Raw genomic sequence first — 15,747 nt, forward strand, 5'->3', positions numbered from 1 at the left:
CGCGGGGGCCCGGCGGGGCTGCGGGGGCCGGGGCCGTGACTGCGCCGCGCGTTGGCCGCTGCGTCATGACATCCTCCGAACCGGCCCCGCGCACGGCCGGCGCGGAGGGGGGGGGGGCCGCCGCCGCCGCCGCCCGCCCCCGCCCCACCGCGGCTGCGGAGAGCGCGGCGCGGCGGCGATGGACGCGCCGGGGCCGGCGGGACTTGTTGGACCGGCAGCTCCCCGGCGCGGCCGGGCACCGCCTCGCCGCCACCTGTGAAGCGCCCTCCTCGGCACGCGGCCCCCGCTCCCGCCTCGCCGTCCTCCGGAGCGGGCGCTCGGCGATTCGGCGGCGCCGCGAGCGGGACCGAGCGGCCGCGGGGCGGGGAGCGCTGCCCATGGGGCGCCGGGAGCCCGCCTGAGCCGGCGCCCCCATCTCCGGCGGCGGCGCGGCACCCCCGGCCCGCCCGGCACCCCGGCCCCGCGGGGCCTTTGATGCGCCCCCGGAGCGGCCGCGGCTGCGGGCGCGGGGCCGTCGCGTCCCCCGGCGGCACAGAGGGAGGGGCGGGAGCCGGCGGCGCCGCTGCGCGTGTGGGAGCAACAGCCTGAGCGACAGCCGGGCCCTGGAGGGAGCTCCTGAAGGATGGGCGAGGAGGCGGCGGCAGCGGCAGCGCACGCACAGATGGGCCAGCGGAGGATGAATTAGGAGCCACAGGAGGCTGCTGCCGGCACAGAGGGGGGAAGACGAGAGGAAGGGGCTGGACTTGGAAGAGGAGGAGGAGGGTGCGCGGGGGGGGGGTGGGGTGGGGGGGTTGACTGAGTATCGCTAATAACAAGTTAAAGACTAATAACAATAATAACAGACCACCTCCGGGAGGATCCGCGGCGGAGGCTGAGCGAGGGATCCCCGCTGAGGCCAGCGGGGTCGCAGCGCTGGGTATCTTGGAGAGACGCTCAGAGGCATCAGTTTGTGGTGGTGGATGATTTTTTTGGGGGTGGGCGGGGTAGGGGCTGTGTATGCGGGAGAAGGAAGGGGTGGGAATCTGAGGAGGAGACTATATTTTTATTATTATTTTTAAAATTTTTAATATTATTTTCGCCGTACAAAGAGGACGCTCGGAATTCACCGGCCTGACGGCTCCCGAGAGGGACCCGGGAATTGTGCGGTCGCTTTCCTTCACCCGCTTTTTTCTTTTTCTTTTTTTTTTTTTTTTGGTTCGGTAGGTTTGGTTTTTTGTTTGTCTTGACTGGGGGCTTTTTATTTTTATTGCTCTCCTTACCGTTCCTCGCTGAGCAGCGGCAGCAGCAGCAATATGGCTGGTGATGGGCTTTTTGGGGGGCGCTGGCGGCGGGAGGAGCTCTCGGAAGCCCCTGCGCGCCCGGCTCGCTGTTAGCTATGGCAAATGGCAGCGGCGGCGGCTCCTACCCGGGCGGCAGCGGCAGCGGCATTAGAATGAGTAACAATATCAACGCCAACAATCTCAACACAGACTCGTCCTCCTCCCCCGTCAATGTGCCCAAGATGGATGCGCTCATCATCCCGGTGACCATGGAGGTGCCCTGCGATAGCCGCGGACAGCGCATGTGGTGGGCTTTCCTCGCCTCATCCATGGTTACTTTCTTTGGGGGACTGTTTATCATCCTGCTCTGGAGGACCCTCAAGTACCTGTGGACTGTCTGCTGCCACTGCGGGGTCAAAAACAAGGTAACTCCCCCTTCCCTTCCCTTCCCCTCCTGCTGCCGGTGATGGTTTGGTGCGGTGCTGGTGCCGAGGAGTGGGAGCCCAGCCTTGCAGACCAGGACACCTGGCTGGGGTGGCGGTGGAGCGGACGCCGTAGGGCTGCTGACGGCAGTGCGCCGGCTGCTCTTGGCTTGGGGTTGCCACGGGCTGTTGGGAGCTGCAACGTGGGCAGTGTAGCTGCAGGGCTGAGGTGGTGGGTGCAGTCCCGAGGCGCCTCCCCGTTCCCCCTTTTCTGTTCCACCCCACGCAGGGACTCTTGTTTTCGTCTGGTGGCATGAAAGTTACACCTGCTGTGCGGCGCTCACCCTGTCAGAGAGGCACATGCTGGTGTAGCGGGACGGTGCAGATCAGAAGTTTATGTGCGCCCTTGGGACCGCATATGATGGGGTGGGAGCTTGCATGTGCTGATCTACAGTCTCAGTTGCCTTGTGGAATGAGAAACTTTAGCAAAATGGAAAGGGTAAATTTCCCACTCAAGTGAATTCTTTATGAAGCTAGTCCCACTCCCTGAGAATCTTTGACGTTTCTGTTTGTTAAATTAAATGTAGCTGTCTCGAAGTATTCTGTACATTTATAAGTATTCTCTTAACCTAAGTGTGAAGTCTCGGCGGCAGCCTCTCTGCCCCTTTGAAATTTGCGTTATGACCAGCTGGAAGAAAGCACAGTATATGAAGCAAGTTCAGTTTCTGCTTTGAAGGGTCTATTTTCAAACCAAAGCTAAGAACTTGCTCAAGTCCAGACTTTCATTTCTGATTACGAAAAATGAAATAGAAAGTGTTACGACTCTGTATTTGTGAAAGAAGATTTTGACAGACCCCGAAATAGACCAGCAACTGGAGTTTCTCCCCTTCCCTTTTCACATTTTTTGAATTACAGATGGAATAATATCTGCTTCAGTTATTCCTGGCACACAGACACCCACAAAAACACACACACCTTTTAATATATGGTTGCTAGGTTGCTGGTTTGCTTTGACGTACAGTGAGCTGTCTTCCCCTTTCTCCTGTCCCCTCCCCCCTGAACACAGGCACATACACCAGCTGTATGGAGGGCCCAGCATTTAGGGGAAACCAGGAAGAAAGTTAGAGCGTGAAAAGTTACGGTACTCGTTTGTTGTGTAGTTCGGGTTGCCTAATTGAACCTCCACATTCCAGTTGGAAGTTGAACTATTACAGTGAACTTGGCCTACCTATGGAAGGAGTGATTGCTAAAGTTCAGGAATAAAAGCTGTTAAGTCAGCCTTAAGCATCAGGAATCCTATAAGACAGCACTACTTTTCTATAGGCTTTTTTTTCATTCAAAATCAAACCTGAACTTTCTTTGAGAGGTTTTAGCCAGGTATGATGACACAGCTCTAATGAATTTGTGATGATAAGATACTCTTTCCTACAGCAGTAAAAGGCAATTTTTAAGGAAGGGTGAGCAGTGAAGACTTAACCTTTGGTTTTGTATTTAGCATTTCTGCCTCCACAGGATGAGACAAATCTACGAAGGCTATCAGGGAACTTGGGAAAAGGAAAAAAAAAAAAAAGGCTGCATGTTACTACCTCGTGCTTCTTCCCTTGAGAGAGTAAAAAGTTAGACTTGTACACAGACTTCTTATGCTTGGTTTCCTGGTGGGTACTGTTGGTCATATAGTCCATTATTGGGATGCAGTCAGTTAAAGCAGATGAGTAATTTCTTTACCAGTATAGAAAGATATGTGCAAATTGTCTTTAGAACCTCTTGGGCTAAACGTGGCAGTTTAGTAACAGGCTTCGTTGAGGGGTTCAAATGCTTCCAGTCCAAATAGTTTGATGTACTACAGCTATGGCAGGTTGTAAGATTTCAGTTTATTTCATCTTTGAGACTGAAGTCGTTCCATGAATGTCATTCCCTAGGGCAGGAGGATAAAGGGCTCTGCAGGTAGGGGGAGATATATGTCTCCGTTTAGATCCTGTTTGTTCCACTTGTAAGGATTTTCAAGACTCTGGCAAAAAAGAACTTTTGAGGGCTGATCCTGCATTCCTTATATGATAAAATGGGAAATTGGAGGGAATTCTGTGTATGCAAGGATGTTAGTTATAACTAGTTATTGAAAAACACTTCTCTAGTATTTAGGGTATAAAGGATAACTGAAGTAACAACTGGAATTATCTGAAACTTTGCTATTATCAAGCACAGACTTTGCTGCTTCATGAGTTGGGGAAAGTTGCCGAGGCTGCTGGTGAGAATGTGAATGTGTATATATTGGGCCTGCTTCAAAGCAATTTTAGAAGAAGTAGCTCCTCCTACTGCAGGATTGAAGAAGTTTTCTGCATGTTAGGAACTTTCCTGTGCTGCCTCTTCTGCTGCTCCACAGGTTGCAGGGGAGTTGGGCTATCCAGCATCATCTCCCTATCTAATAAAGAGTGCTCCCAGTGAGAGAGCTAAAAGAAATCTTCCTCATGTCTACTTTCTGTGGCCTCTTATTGAATAATTCACAGATAATATGTTAATAATTCAGAATTACTGTGCTGACACTCATGTCCGGATGTGTTATTGCAAATAACTGCAAACATTTTATTTTTTTTCTCCCTGCCATATCTTAAGCATGACATTATATTCCATGGATTTGTCGATGATTGTTAACTTCACCTCAGGATGTAAAATGTTTCAATGACTACTTAGAAGGATTTAGAGTGTGGTTTGTTAGGAGTGTCCCCCTCTTCCACTCACTTGGTTTAAAGCCGGAATTTAAAACCATGATATGAACAGTTTAACACTTTGTGGTATGAAATTTCATTAGGTTTTTTTTTCCCTTGGAGATAAGAAACTCAAGACACTGTAAGTTAAGAATGTGAAAACTGCTAACAGAATCATCAACTTTGTCCCTTAAAATTCTGTATCTAATTTATGTAATTGTGTACGAATAGAACATCACTCTTAATCATGTACGAAAAATGATTGTTGAAGTTTAGGATTTTCATGGTCCATACTTGCTTTGTGAGTTGACATTTAAAAAGAATGTGCCCCCAAAATTGTAAATCTTTACCTTTGTTGTCAGTGTTTCATGTAGTGTGACATTGTTACCATCAGAGCCCTTGTATTCCTTTATTAATATGGCATATAATTTTAGATGCAATTTTTCAAAATTAGCTACAGTCTATTTGTAACCAGCCTTGAAAAATGCTGGTTTTCTTCTCAGTGTTTTCATCTACATTTTTAGTGGTGCTTAGATACTGCTAAAGAAGTTGTCTGGTTGTTGCTTGTTCTTTTTCCCTTGACCAACTCATTTCTGTTTGTGTATGAAAAGTAGAATGTGAGATTAAACTGCATTGGGTTGGACTCTGGCATTAGTTGTCCTTGTTTGTGGTAACAACAGAAAAATAAAATAAATGCACATAGGGGCTAAATGTGTATTAGACAATCTATACTTCCTTTGATTATATGGATCTGCCTCTGCATTTTCTATGCTCCTCGAGGGCATTCTCTGCTGACATTATCTGGTATCATATTTTGGCTTTGAACAAACTCTAAAACCATGAAGAAGGAACAGTGCAATGAGAGAGCACACGCTTGGGTCACAGTCAGCTTCTGGAGCTGATCAGTGCATAATCAAATGGAATTTGTTTGCTTTTGAAGAATATGATACCAGACCCTTTATTGCTGCTCCTTGGTTCCTCAGTGAGGGGTACCTCTTACGGACCTTATGTCATCGGGCTCCAGCAGGTAGAATGTATCCTTATTGTGATGCTTTCAGTGTTTTGGAAGAGCTTTTCCTCCCCACTACCCAGGACCTGTACACGTATAAAATGGAATTATGATTATAGGTAGCAGTTGTTAGCCTGAAAGTACAAGCCCAGTAGTCTTCTTTGGCTTTGGTCTACATATTTTTGAAATGTAGTTACGCAGTGCTAGATTTGGTCAGTAGAAACCAAGCTACATTCCCATGTGTTTTGAATGGAAGAACATCTGGTTTTGCTGGAAATACAATATTTGCAGAAGTCATCTTTGAAAAGTTAAGAATTTCAGCCCAGAATTCTAAAGCCTGAGAAAATTTGTAAGTGAAAAAATTTTAGTTGTCCTTAAACCAAGCAGTACTCCTTCCAAGCTGACTCTTCTGTGGGCGAGGTTTATTGGTTTCTGAGCAATACCTGCATAAACATCCTCTCCAAATAAAGAAACAAATTTTAGGCATGATTTGTTGAGAAAAGTTCGAGCGTACATTGGAAGACACGTGTGGACGCAGGAGATGCCTTCATTTAAATGTGTGCATGGAATCATCACCTTGACTCTCTTGAAGAGGTACTGGGCAGCAGGGTATGATGAACAACTGGGAGGCTCAAGGGATTATCGGGAGCTGTAACGCATTTTGCTGCTCAGTCACATGCACAGCCTGGCTCAGTCATTCCTGTCTCATGGCTGTCAGGTGGTCTGCACGCAGTTACTCCCTGAGAGACAGGTTGCCAGTTGAGTGGTGGCCGTGGTGGAGAGGTCAATGTCCGAAAGAGAAGGTACTCGCAGCCCTTTGCAGATGGTGTTTCTACGAGCAGAGAAGGGCTCTGGTGTGGAGAGGTGTATGCTGTTGGTTTCCAGGCTCTGAAAAGGAAGATACTTCCGGCTCTCTGGAGTTCATAAAGGATTTCACGTTTTATAAACACATGCTAAAGTAGGTTTTGCATGCAGAAAAGAAAGTGCATTGACAACCTGTAAACCAAACATTCTCAACCAAAATGTTATTTTGGTACAGTATCATGCTTATTTTCAAGGCTTTGCAATACATACATTTAAGGAGAACATCTGCATTCAGAAAGAACTCGAACATCTCACATTTGCAAACCTGTAAGTGCTGGATGAAAACCATTAGATTTCACCTTTTTTCCAGTTTAGCTCAATAGAAGAAATGCCTGTAATAGCAAACAAAAAGTTTTTAAGTGACACTGATCCGTGTACACAGTTTTGGTGCTTTGGGATTTCTGAATGTCAAATGAGGGCAGTTGACAGCCCCAGAGACAGAAACACTGAACCTTTAGAGAGCCCAGAGTATAATCTCTGCAGGGCCAGCATCTAACGATTACAATTAAAACCAGCAATGATGGTACGTATATGTCCTGTTTTATTGCAAGAAAGTGGATTGTGAATCTTAGTCATTGAGTGTCCTTCCTGGGACAAATCCTGAAAAGAAGCTGTAATCGCTAGTCAGGCGCAACACGGAGCAGCTCAAGTGTTCCTTCTGAGACTGGCTCTGCTGTTCTGCAGAATCCAACTCAGAGTGACAAAAGTTTATATGAATTTCAGGGCTGGCTGGTGATAATTCCTCAGCAGAAGCAGGCTGTAGTTCAGCAGCAGGAAGGCATCCTGTAGCGTGAAGTTGGGAGGGCAGCAGTCGCTGGGGAGGTGTAAACACGAAAATAACACTAGATGAAATTGGGTGACAGGGTATCCCTTTGGTTCTGCTAAACATACCTAGTGACATTGCATAAAACTGTGTATTTTACATGTATGAAAATTACTGAAGTCTGAGGAGAGCACAGTGAATACAGCTTGTGGAGGTTTTCTAAGGGAAGGATTGCTGAAACATTATGTGTGGGTGTTAATGGTTAAAAATTTTTCTCCCTCACGTATTATTTTAGTGGCAAAAGGAACAGAACTACACTTTAAAAAGCTGTGTTTTTGTAATGAGTTATGCTGCTACATGGCTGAAGATTTAGAATCATAGAACAGCTTGAGTTGGGAGGGAGCTGTAAGGATCATTGAGTCCAGCTCCCTGCTCCTTGCAGGAATACAATGCCTGACTGGGAAGTGAGTGCAAAACTTGATTAGATCACAAGACTACACCGGCATTTATGTGAAATTACACGGGGCTAAATACACCAGTTCCAAATTAGACCTCATGGTTTGTCAGTGTGGGCACTTTGTCGGGACGCACCGGTCACCTTGGGTGACACTGGAGGGTGGAAAAGCAGCAGTCTGAGTAAATGAGAAGGAATGATACCTATCTTCCATGCCTGTCGGAGACATATTGGTCAGGGAGGGCCCATTTTGAATCCTGACGGTATTTATAGCCTGAGAATACATCGGGTTTGCATCTTGGAGAGGAACACTTCATTGCCATATATAGTATACATGGTTCTGTTTAATGAATGTGCTGCTGCTGAAATGTGTTGAGTTCCTTTGCTTTGAGATGATGTATTGCATGTATTTGTCTGTTTGAGAGTTACAGAAATGAGAGAGTTATCCAAGGTCTGTTGAAATAGAGGGAAGCAGTCCTAGTAACTTCAATGGCTTTGGACTCAGGCCTAGATGTTCGCAGTGTCCTAGGTGAATCTTTTTTTTTTTTTTTTTTTTTTTTTTTTTTTTTTTTTTTTTTTTTATTAATGTTAACATTTTAAGCTTTTAAAAGCTTTTTTTCTTTTACTGTAGCAAGTTGTATTTACTTGGTTTGTGGCCATTATGTCTGAGATTTCAACATTAGAAACATAATATTTAAAAGTCACACACGGGTATGTTTTCATTCTGGTCGAGAGTTATACCTTCTGCCAGGCTCCCCTTAGAAATCAAAACTTGAATGTTGAATGGCTGATAATATGCTATAAGGGCATCTCTCCTGCAAGCTGATGTGCAATGGTAAATATTGGCTCTTTTTTTAGAACTGCAGTAAGTGCACATTTAGTAAAACTGGCAGAGGTCCCTTGCCCCATGGATCACCTGCAGAATAGACACAGGTGCAGCTGCAGCCCTGAGTCCTGGAAACGTTTTTGCATGTCCTGAGCTTCACTACCAAAGTTAAGTTCATCAGAACTGGTGACATAGAGGGGAGAAAATACCCCAAATTCATCATCAGTAGGACACAAAAATGGGGTGGAGTACTGTAATCTCACCAACAATTGCAGCATCATACAACAACTGAATAACTTATCACTGTAACTTTTAAATACAGGTCTACCATGTCGCTATTTTATTGCTCTTTATATAATAAATTTATAATACAGTTTTGCTTCCCCTTTGTCCAGGCAAATGATGACTAAATATTTTGGTACACTTGGTTATATTTCATTCATTTTTCACTGTATATTTTACATTTTCATCTAATGACTTAGCTCTTTTTTTTTAAACTGAATAGGTGACTCACTTTTAATATGCTATTACCATTATTATTAGTAGTAGTGAGATTAACTTTAGCATTACTTGTGTTGGATTAATTTTCTATTTTAAGCATAGAGAAAACATTGATACAGATATGTTTAAACACACCCTGTTTGAAAATGGTGACTTTAATATTACAAAAATAAAGAGAGATGCATTAGAATGATTCTTTGTTTAAGCATCTCATAAGTTTTCTAGTATAAACTCTGTTCAACTCATTTTAGTTGTGATAATGCACAGATATTCTGCAGGACAGAAATGACCTGGAATGGGATACTGGCCTCTGCAACCTGTAGTGGTCACAGTTGGTGTACAGCACTTCACATAACGGTGAATCCTTTAGCTAGAAGTGATTTGACATCACTCATTTTGGAAAGTGAGTTTGCAGGTCAACTGGCAGAAGGTTTGTGATGTTCTTACGTTGTCTAGGTTATCATACTAAAGGTATTGTTTCATAAAGAAGCTGGCAAATTCCACTTGGGTTTTGAAGACTGAAGAAAAAGAATCTAATTCCTTTTAGTTACAAGAACAGCTTTGGGAGGAGAAAATATTTCAGTCTTTCTATAAGTGGTGCAAAACTTTTTTTCCCATGAGGGATTTTTTTAATGCTTTGATTATGCACTTTTGATAGATTTTTTTTTTTTAATATGGGAAGTTTTTCCAGCATTTGGTGTTAGTTTTCTTATACTATATATATATATGCAATACACTTACCCCTAAAGGGTTCTTACTTCTTCAGGATCATAAACAGGGGACTACTGGTTTTATGTTTGCATTTTTTTCATATCACTTAAGACTCTCAGTTATAAGATTACTTCTTTTCTTTCACCCTTTGTGGTGAAAAGAAAAATGGGTCTGGCTTCTGGTTTAAGGTCATACAGAATTTTGCCTGACTAAATGCTGGTTTTCCTCCTTTGATGCTGCCTTAGATGTGTAACTTCTGGTGTCTTTTCGTGATTCAGAAGAGCTAAATTATCTCTTGTTCCTGAAAGAAAACAACACTGAAAACTTCACAGTTTCGATATTTGCAAAAGTAATTTTGGTTGCTTTGCTGGAATGTGTCTCTGGAATACAATAAAAATTTAATTTATAAAAGTGGAAAATGCTGTCCAACATGTGGAGCTTTGACTCTGCCTGTACGATGTAAGTAATAAAGCCTTAATGTTAACTTGGATGGTATGTACAATAGGAAGACTGTAATATCTTTGTGTTGCCAACTGAATGATTCTTTGTGATTCTGGGAATGAAAGAAAAAAGCATTTGCTTTTTCTTATTTCCAGTTTGTGGCATTTTGTTGAAGTTATGCATACTTCTAAAAATTTACGCAGCAATTATTTAGGTTAATATGTGGAACTTGCATAAAATAGCTGTTTAGACATCAGAATTTCTATTTCAGATGTCAATAAGGTCTTAGTCTGAATTGATTTCAGTCAGTTTCACTTCATTTCAGAAAGAGGTATTGTTCTTGAAAAACGTTTTCTTTATTTAGATGTTTGTTCATGAACATAACAGCTAAAATACATCTATGCTTTTTTTAAATTTAATGTTGACCTTACAGATCATATTCTGGATTTGAATTGGGTTTACTTAATCCCCTGGCTTGTCTTTTTATATATATAGGGGAAGGTACTCAGGTGTTTATAAAAGTCATGCACTATTTTGAAGCTCTATAAAGCAATACTGTCTCTTGCATTAACAACTAACAGTCTTAATTTTCTTTTAGCTAAGAGGTTGATGCATACCCGGTAATAAAAATACATCTATTTTGAGTTGATTGCTCTTGGAAATAACTGAAATAAAAATTAAGTTTAAAATAATTTTTCATTCTCCCATTTTGAACATGTTATAATTTCTGTGGCTGCAGTTGCTTTAATAAACCTGTATACAAGCTTTTGTCTTTATTGGCTGTCCATGTCATTCTTTGTCTTTGGATTTTGTGGTCTTAAAACTTTTATTTTTTTAAACAAAAAAGCAGGCACAGAATGTCATAGGCTTGTCTGTCTGCTTTTTATACACAAAGAAATAGAATAATCAGTTTTGAAGATTTCTGCCTGCAGCAGCTGAACACTACTGCAGAAGAGACTTCAGACTTGCATCAGGTGCAGCAAGAAAGTAAACCTGCTGAGTTACTAATTGTTAAAATCCTTCCTTAATGATCAGCCTGGGTGTTGCTGAGTCTTGTTGAGAGGAAGGTCACGTCTCAAAGTGAGTTGATTTAAGGAGTGTGACTGGGTAATGGACACAGCTCCAGACTGTCATCCAGCATTTACCTGTGCTGCTCCTGAGTGCTTTTAAATGTAGGGGAATTGCAGCTTGCTTTAGAGCATGGCTGGTAGCATGATTAGCTCCATGAAGCTTTCTGAGCTGCATTTTGCAGTGTTTGCATCTGCTTTATGATTTGATATGAAGGTGATGTAAACCATACCTCATTTGATCTAATACCTGTTGCAGTTAAGTTACATCACTTACAACTTTTTTTAAACACAAATTTAATCCATCAGAGCAAGTGAAGTGTTCTGTGGCAGAAGAATATTTTTATTTAGTCTTCTAAGACTGGGCTTACTCTCTTGAGGTGCTAGTTTGACAGTGCTAATAAATCCAGACTTTAATATTCTGTGAAACTTGCTGTGAGTTATCTGAGCTGTGTTGACTGGTAGATAGTGGTAGCTCCAAATCCTAAACCTTTCTATGTGTTTTAAGGTCTTTTTAAGGTTTAAGGTTTAAGGTTTTTTACTGAGCAGAAATGGTTCAATAGGTAAAAATTGAATGCTGAAAGGTTTAAAAAGAGAGGTTCCATTTTTGCCACGCTAAATATTGATTTCATGCTGTCCTTTGGACAATAGGGGCTTGATGACTGCAGCATGTAGCTAGACAACTTTTGAAAGTAAGCTCCAGCTTTCCCAGCATGGTGAGGTGGATTCCCTTCAGGAGAGACTATGTAGGAAGATGAGCTCCATCAGCACATGTGATCAGCTCCCCCTGTGCATGGGCCTGAAGCTGCAGCCTGCGGCTGGGTTGAATTAGCCTTGAGGGCATAAATGCTGAAGTGCAGCAGCGTTCTCTTGTTTGTGTCTTGATCCTCCTGAACGTAACGTTAGTTGTGCTTGTAAGGGAGAAGCCTGGCTAAACTTTTTCAGTATCTGGCTATATTTATTTATTTATTAACCTGTCCAATGTCTGTACAGCTGCTCACAAGTGGTCTTTCAGAGAGCTGTTTCTTGTCTTATGGCATAACTCTGATTTAAGGGTTAAGCTTCATGCCCGAGGAATTTCTGTTGGTGCCCCCAATGTGCTGGGCCTGGAGGGCTCCTAGGCTCGTGAACTGGCTGGCCAAGGTGGTGGTAAGTCTGAGACACTGGATGATACCTCACTGCTTTAAAATGTCACACGTACTGGGTGTGTCAGAACTATTGATGAATTTCAGTATAATAATTCCAAAAGGGTGCTTTAATTTTTTTTAAAATTTTATTTTATTTTATTGATCTGAGAACTTTGGCAAGTGTATGAAATCTGTATGGATAAAGCTATTATCCTTTGCTGTGGCAGGGGAAGGAAGAAAATGGTTTGGGACAAATTGCTTAAAGCTGCTGTTGCCTATTTTAGCTGACCTGAGGTAACAGATGATAGAGCTTAGTACCCAGGCTGTTTTCAGGGTGTTTTTCCTGTAGCTGAGAATTGGAGTTTTATTTTCAAAATGTTTATTAGAAACAGAGAGAAAGGTAACAACAGCTGAAATTAAAGGCAAAAGTTGCAGAAAAGCTTCTGGTAATATAAACAGACTTCATGAGGTTGTGTCTCATGTATTTGTGTTCTCCTAGCTCAGTGAAAAATATTTATGAACAAAAAGTGAAGGAATAATTTAAAGTTCAGACTACTTTTATAACTATTTTCCAGGCTGAATTGTCTTTTCCTTGGGACAAATAATTTTGGTTCCAGGTATGGATTGTTTTCAGCAGTGAGCACAAGGGTGTAATTTGCATTGATTTGTAGAATACTCTTTGGATTTTAAATTGTATATAAGTGTAGGTTACTGTTACAACATCTATAGAAAATGCATACTGCTGTGAGTTAAAATTGATGGCTCTACTGGTTATAGGTAAATGAGAATGTGGTCTGAGAGCTGATGAAAATGACAATTCAAATTTTGTGCCTTATGACTATAGCAGTGTTTTGGTTCTTAACGACGTGAAAGTATAGGGGGTTCTTCACCCCTTTAATTATATTGATGTTGTATCCTGGATGCCTGGTTTTACATTGTCACTATATTTGGGTTAATTGGGCTGCTTGCTAATAATTCATAAGACCATCAAGGTAAAGTATTAGATGATGAAAGGCACTGAGATTGGCTCAGTTGGTCAGAATGCAGTGCTAACACCAAGGTTGTGAGTGCAACTCCTGTACAGGCCATTCACTGAAGAGCTGGACTGGGTGATCCTTGTGGGTCCTTCCCAGCACAATACCTGTGATTCATTCTTTGCCTAAACAAGCCCAAACCCTTAGAAATCAATTACTTTAAATTAAAAAAAAAAAAAAGTTTAATTCAGTGAAAATCTTGTAGCAAATGCTACATTTATTGAAGATATATTAACAAATAATCATTGTAGTCTGCAGAATTTAATTATAGGTTGTTTCAGTTTGTCCTCTGGTCTCAAGCATTTGATTAGATTATGTAGTCTGGAGTTAATGCTCTGTGTCTCACCAGACTTCTGAAGGTGAAAACCTGAGATTCTTGTTTAGTTGTATGACATTTGGAGCTAAAACTGCGCAAATGCTTTTTAGTATCAGAAGAGATGCAGCATATCTCTTATGGAGACATTGGAGAATTGGCATCACTGACAAGTGATGCAAGTTGGTTTATGTTTTTGTATTGATACATTTAAAGGAAAACTAGTTCCTGTGTTGTGTGTCAGTGCTTCTCGTAGTTTAAGTTCTGTTCAGAGGACTGAAAGGCTTATTTGTTTTGTAGCTTTTTCTGCAAGTCTGAAAATTTGTTACTGGAGCTCTAGAATATTGTTGTGAAATGTTCCACCCTATACAAGGAGCATTGTGCCTTCAAAATTTGACTTAGTAATGTAGAGGATCTGAACTCTTTTGCTATTGTAGTGTTCTGAAGCTGCCTGTTTTTTCTGGCTTAGCTATGCCTGATCCTCTTACCAGCTTTGACAAAGGGGTGATCCTCTGCCCCACACATCTTATGATGTGAAAGCAGATAATAAGGAGAAAGCCAGGAGAGGAGGACTGTCAAAGAACTGCTTTGTCCCAGTCCATGTAAAGTAACCTAGCGATTAAAATAAGCAGATGATTTAATGAACATGCATCCACTCACCCCTTTTGTTAAATTTATGAAGGGAATGTAGTTTACGATTCCTTTAGAGCAGTTACTATTTTAAAGAGCTACAGGTAGTTACAAGCTGCTGTGCTATTCCAAGTTCCCGTGAAGATTTATTTTTTACGTGGGCAGAGAATAAAAGCAATTTAAAAAAAAAAAAGAAACTTTAATTTGGTCAGGATGAAATATTATCTGTAGTATACTGAGGAATTTTTAAGAAGAGAAAAATAGGGTGGTGGAGGGAATGAAGGCTGATGGGGTTCTGAAGGACGAGGAGGAGGGATTCTGTCTTGTTCAATATTGAGTGTGTGGTATTCACTTTATATGCAGACACTTGGAATATGCTTGCTTCATTGCCATTTAGAAAAACCAAACACAGTTTTTGGACTCCCATATCCACACTGGATTTAAAGAATAACGTTACTTTTAGGATCGAGGAAGGTTCCCAGTTAAACATATGCTTGTTGGTTTTACTATTTTTAGCTTCTTTGAACAGCACGTGTTCTCCTGAGATATTTATTTGTGAATGTCGTATTCTGTTCTTAAAAGGAAAATCTCTCTCTGTCTAGATTCTTTTTCTGTATCCAAGAAAGGAAAGGACCAGGGTTCTGGTCAGTGCTTTACTTCTTAGAAATCCTAGGAGACAGGGTAGATTAATTAAGTCTAAAATGCATCCATCTGGTAGTGTTAGCAATGCCAGGAGAGAACAGGTGAAAGAATCTCAGCCAAAGGAAACATATAGGGCATTATATAACGTGTCAAGTTCTTCGTGACATATTGCTATCAGAAGACTAATCTTGGTGTTAGGCTTTTTAGTTTTTGTTTAATCTTGTTTTTAAACAGAGGGTTAAGGGGGTGGTTTGAAATGGTTTTCTGTTGCATTGCTAAAAAAATAAATTGTTTTTCATTATCACTAAAAGGCAAATGTATTTAGTTCAACATGTTGAGAAATACATCGTTCCCTTTATGGATTTGTTTGAAACTAAATGGGTTGACATTGTTTGAGAAAAAAATGATGCAACATCAGTTTTGGAAAAATCATTTGTCTTTTAAATTTAGAAGGCTGTTAGGCAGACCAAAAATCGTGAAAGGTATGGTCCCAACTCAGTTTTGCCCCCAAATTTGTATAAGTAGAATATGAAACCTCTATTCGGACTTTTTTGTTGCTGAAATTATGTTATTGTTTAAAATTACCTTGTTTAAATTCTCAGTAATATTTTCAAGGTAGTGATTGCATCACTGGGAATAGGACTGCAAAAGTGACTGCAAAAATTGAATTGTATTACTTGTTTTGGGAGGCTTGAGAAGGTAAACAGTATAAATGCTGGCAAGAAGTGAATTAGATTAGAAGAGAAATGGCAGTGGAGAGATTAATGGACGGTGTCTGTTTGCAGCACAGGGTTTTAGTTTGGCAGGGCTCCTCAGCACACATCCCCATTTCTCTATGGCACCAGTTGGACATGATTTCTGTGTCATTGCCTGTCTTACGGGGTGTGTGTCTGAGAGGAGGCTGCTGATGTGCAATCTCTGCAGAAATCTGTTTCGTCAGGGCAGGTGCTGGGCCTTTTGGCGTGACTTTGGAACAAGTAGA

The 15,747-nt window shown here is 41.9% G+C and overlaps 1 protein-coding gene across 21 annotated transcripts in view; it reads left to right on the top strand.

Annotated features, from left to right (window-relative positions):
* Nucleotides 1–1,053: 1,053 nt before the first annotated feature.
* The window catches only part of KCNMA1 (potassium calcium-activated channel subfamily M alpha 1), a 434,865-nt gene continuing 420,171 nt past the window's right edge, over nt 1,054–15,747 (top strand). For 5 of the 21 annotated variants that reach the window (XM_040071966.2, XM_040071968.2, XM_040071958.2 and 2 more), the window contains exon 1: nt 1,059–1,684. In XM_040071966.2, the coding sequence (XP_039927900.1) occupies nt 1,376–1,684 (309 nt within the window). In that variant the 5' untranslated portion in view covers nt 1,059–1,375. Of the gene's footprint in view, nt 1,685–15,747 lie in introns of all 21 variants that reach the window. The other 16 variants (XM_040071960.2, XM_040071961.2, XM_040071963.2 and 13 more) reach the window with 7 other exon arrangements.

The sequence above is a fragment of the Hirundo rustica genome, chromosome 8 (genome assembly GCF_015227805.2).
Source record: "Hirundo rustica isolate bHirRus1 chromosome 8, bHirRus1.pri.v3, whole genome shotgun sequence".
Classification (NCBI taxonomy): Eukaryota; Metazoa; Chordata; class Aves; order Passeriformes; family Hirundinidae; genus Hirundo; species Hirundo rustica.